This window comes from Impatiens glandulifera, chromosome 8 (genome assembly GCF_907164915.1).
Source record: "Impatiens glandulifera chromosome 8, dImpGla2.1, whole genome shotgun sequence".
Lineage (NCBI taxonomy): Eukaryota > Viridiplantae > Streptophyta > Magnoliopsida > Ericales > Balsaminaceae > Impatiens > Impatiens glandulifera.
In genome coordinates, this window is record NC_061869.1 from 39,672,293 (window position 1) to 39,682,436 (window position 10,144).

Consider the following 10,144-nt stretch of genomic DNA (forward strand, 5'->3'; position numbering starts at 1 on the left):
ACACACCTCCGATGGAAAAGTCAGATGCATGGGTATGCACCTTGTACTCTCTGGTATGGTCCAACAGTGCTTGTACTAGTTGTTCGGTAACTTTTTCCTTGAGCCCCTCGAAGGCCTCCACACACTTTTCGTCCCAGCTCCATGATCGATCTTTCTTCAAGAGGTCTCTTAGGAGAGTAGCTATATTTGAGTGCCATGTGATGAACTTCCGGTAGTAGTTTACCAAACCAAGAAATTATTGGAGTTGAGGCACATTTTTGGGTGGTTCCCATTTTCAAATAGCCTTAACCTTGGCCTCATCCATCATAAGGCATCCGGACTTCACTTAATGGCCAAGAAAAATCACTTCATCTTGGGCAAATGAGCACTTTTCCCACTTTGCGTACAACTCATTCTCCCGCAAAGATTCAAGTACCAATCTTAAATGTTCAACATGCTCATGCAACGTGGATGATTACACGACACTATCATTAAGATAAATTACCACGAATTTATCTAGGTAGGGACGAAAAACCTTTTTCATGAGGGTGCAAAATGTGGTTGGTGCATTAGTAAGGCCACAAGGCATGACAAGTAATTCGTAAGACCCATACTTCGTGACCATGGTGGTTTTTTAGTCATCCCATTTTGTTATTCTTACTTTCCAATATCCGGACCGTAAGTCTATCTTCGAGAACCACTTGGCTCCTTCAAGTTATTGAATACCACACCAACGATTGGGATTATGTATTTATTCTGAATTGTCAACTTGTTCAACGCCCGATAGTCCACACACATCCTTATTGACCCGTCATGCTTCTTTTGGAAAAGCACTGGGGCACCATAATATGATTTTGATGGATGGATCATTCCAGCATCGAGAAACCCTTTTAATTGCTTTTACAACTCATCTATTTTGGGTTGTGCCATTGTATAGGGCGTGCAAGAGGGTGGTAAAGCATTTGTCACCAACTCAATTTTGTGGTCCACATCCCGTTTTGGCAGCAATATTTTCGGGAGTTCATTGGGCATCGTATCTTTAAATTCTTCCAACACTTCTTGGACTTCCTTGGGAACTTAACTTTCCCCTTTGGAATTGTCCTCGTCATCCATCATAGTAAAAGAGAAAAATGTCTCTTCACCACGTTGGAGGCCTCGCCTGAATTGTATTGTCAAGAGCATGCTCGTTCCTTCTAGTTCCCTTCTTACTGGTATTGCGCTAGTCTTTTCGTGATACAAAATGACAAGCGAATCAGAATAGAGAATTATACAAGCGCGTACCTAATCGAACCATCGTAGCCCCAACACTACATCATAATCATCCAAAGGGACTATTGACAACAAGACCCTTCCTTTCTAGTCTCTGATCTAGACTTGCACTTCCTTCGCCTCCCCGACCACCGGTTTGGCTATCTCATTCATGGACTTGATAGTCCCCTTTGTTGGGTTGATATAGAGGCCCAACGCCTTAGTCACTCCTTCACGCATGAAGTTGTGGGTAGCTTTAGTATCAACTAGTTCTTTGACACTCTATCTCCCGAATAAGGCTTTTATGAACATTGAGCCCCTCTTTGTTCCCTTGATTGACCCAACGACACTAGCCTTAACAATATTGAGAAGTTTTAGGGATCCCAGTTGAGCCCCTTTTTCCTCATCAGAGGACTCAATTTCTCGAACTTCTGCAACCTTTTTACCTTTGAACGGGCACATGAACTTTATATGTTTGGTATCACCACAAATGTGATAAGTTCTTGACTTTCCCGATTCGTCGGTTTGCTTTCCCGAATTATTGTTGGGCTTCCACTTCTTGGGTAGACGGTCTCTTCCACATTTCTCATTGTTGTCTCTATTGAACTTTGGTCTATGCATAGACACTTTTAGCTCAATCAGTCTTTTCGTAACCGCAATTACCTCAGAGACATTCTGCACCTTGGCCCTTTGTAGTTCTAACTGTGTCAATGTCTTTGGTCATTAACAAATATGAACAGTGTCTCCTCTTTTATGAGACTAGGTAACTTGTGCATCAATTCTTAGAACTCTTTCACATACTCCTTGATAGTTCTTTTGTGCATAAGTTGACTTAGCCGCTTCCGTGCCTAAAAATCGGCGTTCTCTGGGAAGAATTGGCGCTTGAACTCAGTCTTGAAGTCTTCCCATATTTCCATCCTCAGTGTACCTCGTTCAATGTATGTTTTACGCATTCTCCATCATAATAGCGCCATCTCTATCAAGAAGAAAGGAGTCGTCTACAACTTGGTGCTATCATCAAGTATGCTTGATGCCCGAAAATATCGTTCTTTGTTTCAAAGGAAGTCCTCAACTTCCCTTGCACTCCTCGAGTCTTTGAACGGAGTTAGCTTGGGAACATCCATTTGATGAGGTTCCACACCCCGTAGTTCCCCTCCATTCCACCCAATCCGACCTTCCATCGCATCACACATCCCCATCATTTCCCTTTGAAGAGCGTCGATCATCACATGGGTTTCTCCTCGGATTGTCTTAAGTACTTCCTGTCGGATATCATTAATCTCCCCTCGAACTGGTCCCAACACTTCTTCATGAATGATCCGATTCGAATTGTTAATGATTCTCATGACCTCATTCTCAAACTTTTCAGCTTCCTCATTCAACACCATCACTCTATCGGCCACCGTGCTAAACACTTTGAGAGTTTCTTGGTGCTCGCTCATGTCTTCTTCAAGTCGGGTCATCGTCGCTCATGGAAGCACCTCTATCGACGAACTTATCCCTCTAGGATCTCTTGTCCTTATGCTGGCCGGTCGGGACCTTAGTGACGGTAGTACCTGAATCCATCTCTCGCAGCTTGAATGCGGAAGCACAACCTTTTTCTAATACCACTTGTCACTAGATTAAATTCGAACCGTGTGGCACTAGGCTAGATCGACTTAGATTCTAGCTAGTAAGCTTTTTTAGACAATGCAAAAAGAACTTAGAGAGAGAAAGAAAGAGTTTAAGAATAAGAATTGTATTAATAAAATACTTGGTAATTACAATGTAATACATTTGAAGTATTTATAGAAAGAACTTAGAGAGAGAAAAAGTTTGAGAATAAGAATTGTATTATAAAAATACTTGGTAATTATAATGTAATACCTTTGACGTATTTATAGAACTTATGACATACTAAATTATGAATTGTTTTCTAATTATAAATTAATTACACTAATTAAGGATATCCCTCCTTAACTAGAATATCCTTCTTAAATTAGAATATATATTCCTTAATTATAATATCTCTTCCATAACTAGATTATTCATTGAGTTGGTCCTACTTAGGCAATGGGTCCTTTGGGCTAGGAAGATTTGTGCACTGTGAGACCAAGACTTTAATGAGCATCGACATCCTCTTGAATGGGTCGTGACACTAATGGGCCGTAACATAAAGCTCACCATTGGTCGACATATGTTGAGGTTATCAACAACATAGACATGCGCCTCCTTCAAATTCTTCCACATAAAATTCATATGTTTCTATCAAGCATGAAACATATGGTGCCTCTAGAGGTGATTCAGGCGGAAGTAGCTCGTTGCTACTACTTGAACACAAAATCTTAGAAATGTAAATAAAATATCTATCTAGAAAACATCGTGAATGACTTAACAAACGCAAAAAGATATAAGATGTATTTTTGTCTCTCTTTGAGACAATTCATACCACTTTTAACGATTTTAATAATAATTATACTGAAATATGTAAATGCAAATGGAATATTTAAAGGGTAAAAATTAATTTGTGCCAACATAGTTTATATATGGACATCAAAACAAAAGTCATAATGGCTGGTTGTTGATGTTCAATGCCATGTAAAAATATTTTTTCCATTGTAAAATTACTGTTTTTATTATTATTATTATTTTGGAGGATATCATTGTTTGGCATAATGACCATTCGGGCCTTAAAGATGGTCAAAAGACTCAAAACTACTCAATATAAAATCATGGACTTTCTCCGTAGGCCATTATTCACGTCCGTAATAGTGATCAGTAAAAATGCATCACTTTTTAATATAACAAGATTATAAGTTATATTAAAGTGATGGGCCATCAAGAAGGAGTAAAATATGAAGTTTGGGAATTGTTTGATTTTTTCAAAAAGTCATAAACAAAAATAGTGTTCAAGACAAATTGTAAAATGAACTTATGCCATGAACAAGTATTGGTTCATGATCAAATCTTAGTAGTCATACATGTAAACTAGTAATTAATATGGTTATCCTTAGACAATATTTGATATTTTATTTATTCAATGGAAACTATTATTTATAGTTTTGTTAAAAAAAAAATTATTAAAAATTAATATTTCATTAAAATAGTTCAAGTCACAATAATTTTATTTACAAATAAAATATGGTCTCAATAAAAAATAACTTAAGTTAAATAAATGTTTGATATCAAAAATGTGCTAATCTGTTAAATTTAAAAAAAAAAATACAATTGTTCTATTTTATTAATGTGATAAATCTTATTAAATATTAATATAATATTTTTTTCAAAAAGAAGAAACCAAATCCATACTAATTCATGTGTTCTTCCACACACACACACAAAGTGATTATTGTGGTCCAGACTCACCCTCTAAATAAGAGAACTCAGTGTTCCTTGTGCTAATTCTGATCGATCTTAGTACTATATAATTTTAATTCAATTTATTTATTTATACTAAAATTTCTAATTTCTTGAAAAAAAATGAGTTATAATTTTGTTGCTATTAAATGTTTTAACATTTAAATAGAAATGTATATAAATACAATTGTATTCATATTATATGTGAAATAAGTATCATCAACTACTTTGATTTTAGGAAGTCAAAACAAAATTAGTGTTTAGCACAAATATTAGTTCGTCACACTAATTAATATTGCTGTTGAATCATTAGACTAAATTTAATATTTTTATTCAACTGATAAATACTATAATGTATACTTTTGTTTTTAAAATTGAGAGTTTATCATTATTAAACATTTTATTAAATAATTGTAACTATATATTATCAATATAATGTTTTCTATTTTCGTGCAAAAAAAGAAGAAGAAAGATAATACCTACGAATTCACATGTTCTTCTAAACACAAGACTCATGCCATTGTTCACCGCTTATCCTATCTGGAAAAAGACCAGGTTTCATGGTAAATAATTTATGAGTCTAAAGTTTTAACTTTTTAAAATTATATATAAATAAAATTGGAGTAGTTATATGTGAATGGTATTAGTTTTAGCTGTTAGCTGTGTACTGTGGTCCATAATTTCAAGACTGACACTCTCTCATTCAATATTAGAAATAATAATAAAAAAATAATGTTAATAACACATGTTACATATCATAATTTACAAATCTCCAATTAAATAGTAAAAGAGGGTCATGTGTTGTGCCTATAAATAGACCAAGAATGGCTAGCAATTCACTTCACAATTAAACCATTTCAACTTTAAAGGCATTACCATTGATAATGGAGAAGCAACTAATTCTTCTCTTTACTCAATGTCTTTGGTTGTTTACTCTCTTAACATTTCCTTCCTTCATAAATTGTCATCTCGAACCTCATTTGCCCTCGCATGATGTTTACTCTTTGAACCGATTTGACTTCCCTAAACATTTTATGTTTGGGGCTGCTACTTCAGCTTATCAGGTACATACATATAAGCCAATTATATCTTATAGGCAGTCAAAACAATACAAGTATTTTACTTCTTTTTATAAACAAGTAAATTCAGTTTACTTTTAAGTTTACTTTGACAAAATTTCTATACATAATTCTTAGTACTAACTCTTTTAATTTATAATAATTTGTTCAGTATGAAGGTGCAGCATTTTCTGATGGCAAAGGGTTAAGTATCTGGGATACTTTCACTCATGAACAACCATGTCTCTCTCCTAACCATATTCTACTATAATCTTTTAATATATATATAAATATATATTCATGAAATAGATATATCTTATTGAGAAATATTAATTTTTTATCGCATAAAATAATTGAATAGAAAAAAAAATATAGTGATGGTTTACATTACCATATCTCTATTGGAGAAAAGTAAATATAATAATAATAATTGTTTTATCAATAGTGACTAAAAAGAATGAATTGAGACAGTAGAAATACCATCTCCATTGATTGTTAGGGACAAGAAATAGCAACAATATTTTATTCCTATTACCCTCTATATTTTATTAAATTTCATTTTTATTTTGTCTAATTTCTACTGTTACTTTCATCTATTTATTTATCTTCACTCTGCAATATATAAATGCTCTTTATTATATTTGAAAGGACAAATTAAAACCCAATATATATAATATATATTTATTATAATTCTTTTTATATGAAAACTTTTACTATCTCTCAGTACATAATTTCTTTTGGTTGTATCTCAATAAAGATTGATGTGATTAACGAAGAGAAGAAGTACTATTCCATTTTAAAGTCCATATGAACAGAGTACAAAGAAACAAATAATTAGAAAATGCTTCAAGAAAAGTAGATACGTTTTTATATCTATACGAGATTAATTTCTAATTTGTTTCATTATAGACTTAATGAAATAAATGAAATTGTCATCTCTTTCTTTGCTAGGTGAAGAATTGCTTGTCTTTGTATAGATTTGTTTATTTTTTGAATAATAAATAAATAATTCTGAAATTCACATATATAACCAATAAATTTGATTGCCTTATTCATAGACTTTATATCTTCTCAACATTAAAATGCAATTACAGGGAAAGTAGCAAATCATAGTAACGGAGATGTGGCACTTGATTCATACAATCGTTACAAGGTAAGTAATTTTGTTGTAATAAACAAATAAATTTTATCCACTAATTAGTTTAAGTAACCTGAGTAGTGCATAAAAAAAAAAAGGTTAAAAGTCACTGTTATAATTTTCACTAAAGGATTGTCATTACTTTATAATTCTAAAAACTACCAATCCAAATCAATTTTAGTCAATTTCCATCAAAATATTTGAAGATGCTTATATTTCATTTATTTACATCTTCAATTAAAAGAGATGCTTATATATATATATATATATATATATATATATATATATATATATATATATATATATATATATATATATTTATTTATATATTTATTTTTAGTAAAATCTTCTCTTGTTGCAGGAAGATTTTAATATCTTAAACAACATTGGCATGGATGCTTACAGAATGTCAATCTCATGGAGCAGAATATTGCCTAGTAACTACATTATTACTTTTTTTTTATTATATATATATATATATATATATATATATATCATATATGTATATATGATAATTGACTCTATATATATATGTATAAATGTTGATTGTAGATGGATCCTTGAAGGGTGGTAGGAATGAGCTCGGCATCCAACATTACAAAAAAATCTTCAATGAGCTTGAATCGAAAGGTCAATTATAATGCATGCATGCATTCAAAACCCCATTTCATTACTTTTTTTGTTACACTTTTATTTAGATGAATAAATAAATAGGTACAAAGCCATTTGTGACTATATTCCATTGGGATCTTCCGCAAGCACTTGAGGACGAATATATGGGTTTTCTCAGTCGCGATATTGTGTAAGTAAAAAGTATATATACTTTAAATATGATTTTTTCTAAGAATTATTAAATAAGAATAAGTGCATCAACTAATCATGTCTTTCTTTAAATATTTATTATTACAGGCAAGATTACGTTGACTATGCGGAAATTCTTTTTCAAGAATTTGGTGATAAAGTAAAATATTGGTCTACTTTTAACGAGCCATACATGTTTATTGTCGGTGGTTATATCAATGGTAGCATGGCTCCGGGTTATTGTTCTCCTTGGTTGACAAAATTGAATTGCACACGCGGAGATTCGGCAGTTGAACCTTATTTGGTTGCTCATTATATGCTTCTTGCTCATGCAGCGGTCGTTAAACTATATAGAGAAAAATATCAGGTTAGCTATTTAGTTATGAAATTCTATTAATTTTTTTTTACTTGGATGAAATTTTACTATCAAATTCTTTCTTTACATTACTATGAAAATAGATTTGTTATAAAAAAAATTAAAACATTGATTCTAGACATCATGAAAATCACTAAAAACTGAAAGCAAAATATCCATCAATGCACATGTATATAATGAATTAATTTACAGAAAAAGCAAGGAGGTGAAATTGGAATAGCTCATGTTGCTGATTGGACTGTACCACTCACACAATCTGCAGCAGACAAGGAAGCTAGGGAAAGGGCTACTGATTTCAGCTTTGGATGGTTAGATTAATATTATTCTCTATTCAAAATATTATCAATATGATTTTATATTTTCAAAATTTTACAATTCTTTTTCTAAGCTAGATTTGTTTCCATTAATAATGACCTTGTAAAAAACAATACAAAACAAACTTATATATATATATAAATTAATAACTAACTTGTTAATATAATATCGCAATTAATACCAATAGGTTTGTTGAGCCTATGATACACGGTGACTACCCTGAAGTGATGCGTCGCAATGTAGGAGTCAGACTTCCGAAATTTACCGAAGAAGAGTCTGCTTCATTGATAGGTTCATTTGATTTCATTGGTCTAAATTATTATTCAGCAAAATATGTATTCAATAGAAAAGTTCCAGCTAATCCAAGTGAAGAGACATACTTCACAGATATTAATGTCTACACTACAGGTAAGTTAAGATGATAATTAATTAATTAGTTATTAAATTTGTTTGGCTAGATCATGATTAACTATTTATTCTTAATTATCTCTTTCAATTATAGCTGAGCGCAACGGGCAACTAATTGGGATTCCGGTATGTATAATCTATGAAATTTATTATATTCTTGATTAATTAATAATTAATATTTAAAATTATAATCTTGATGTTGATGACATTTCAGGCTCCTGGTTCATCTTGGATTAATGTCTATCCAAGGGGAATTCGTGATTTCCTTATCCATGTAAAGGATAAATATGGAAACCCAAAAGTTTTTATCACTGAAAATGGTATATTTGAATATTAATTATGTCACACTTCATTTATGCATGTCTTTTTAAAATTAACTAAATCAATATTGATATTATCACACAGGGATATGTGAAAAAAATGATCCCTCAATTCCTCTTAGTGATGCCCTTAATGACCCATGGAGAATCAAGTACCACTTTTCCCACCTTGACTTCCTTAGAGTTGCTATAGAGTAAGTTGATATCATTATTATATGTTCATTAGAGCGCAAAACTAATTTCATCAAGGTTGTGAGTTCAAATATTCAAACACAAATTACTTAAATAAAATTATAAGTTTGTTTGATAATATGAATCGAACAACAGGGAAGGTTCAAATGTGCACGGATACTTTGTATGGACGTTGTTGGATGACCTTGAATGGAGCTCTGGCTACACACATCGTTTTGGAATTAGTTACATCGACTTTCAAGACAACCTCAAGAGACACAAGAAAGCTTCTTATGATTGGTTCAGATTATTTCTTAGGCGTTTGTTGAAGGATGATTTGGATGAGGAATTAAAAGAGGAATTATGAGAGATGAACCAACATAATTAAGTAATTGTCATAAAGACATATGTATGTTTTATGAATAAGATCAAAAGTACTGGTCAATGATCTGCTATCATAATTTTTTAAGGTCCTACTTATGATGATAATTGATATAGTAATGCTATGTACCCGAGCCAAATATTATTGTAATAAGGCCATGGTGCTAGGATAATTTGTAATTTTCTTTATAAACTTTGCTTCATGTAGTATTGTTCTTTAAATATTAAACTTTGCTTCATATAGTAGTGTTTTTTCAATATCATTCCCGTGATTTTGCTCAATATATTATTATACGCGTTTAAAACATCGCCACCAAAGATATGCGATTTTTGAATTTGAGAAATAGATATAAAATAATAAATTACTTCTCAAAATTTTAAAATAAAAATGAAATCAAATCCGGGAATTTGTTAGAAAACGTTCGGACTTATGAGTCGCCATCTAATTTTCTTATAAAAATTAGGAAAAGAAATTTTTTGGCGTGTAAAACAACAGCATTATTGGAAAAGAAATTCCTTAGGGGCTCAATACTTTGTTACACGTGAAAAAGAGTATCGGTGTTATGTCTCACATGTCCGTTACAAAAAGTCTTAACTTTTAATATTTTGATCA

General features: G+C 31.8%; 1 protein-coding gene across 1 annotated transcript; it reads left to right on the forward strand.

Annotated features, from left to right (window-relative positions):
* Positions 1-5,419: 5,419 nt before the first annotated feature.
* On the forward strand, positions 5,420-9,738 carry LOC124911717 (beta-glucosidase 24-like). The gene is made up of 13 exons (XM_047452227.1): positions 5,420-5,627; positions 5,794-5,863; positions 6,716-6,774; positions 7,121-7,196; positions 7,312-7,389; positions 7,474-7,561; positions 7,669-7,927; positions 8,129-8,244; positions 8,439-8,659; positions 8,754-8,785; positions 8,874-8,979; positions 9,065-9,173; positions 9,307-9,738. Exons 1-13 carry the CDS (start codon positions 5,448-5,450, stop codon positions 9,515-9,517), a joined length of 1,605 nt encoding a protein of 534 aa, XP_047308183.1. The 5' UTR covers positions 5,420-5,447; the 3' UTR covers positions 9,518-9,738.
* Positions 9,739-10,144: the final 406 nt, after the last annotated feature.

Bases quoted from the DNA above. Each gene is read 5' to 3' on its own strand.
- LOC124911717 (XM_047452227.1), top strand. From the start codon at position 5,448: ATGGAGAAGCAACTAATTCTTCTCTTTACTCAATGTCTTTGGTTGTTT. The intron at 8,245-8,438 runs GTTAGATTAATA...TAATACCAATAG, and splicing joins ACTGATTTCAGCTTTGGATG to GTTTGTTGAGCCTATGATAC. The intron at 8,786-8,873 runs GTATGTATAATC...ATGACATTTCAG, and splicing joins GGCAACTAATTGGGATTCCG to GCTCCTGGTTCATCTTGGAT.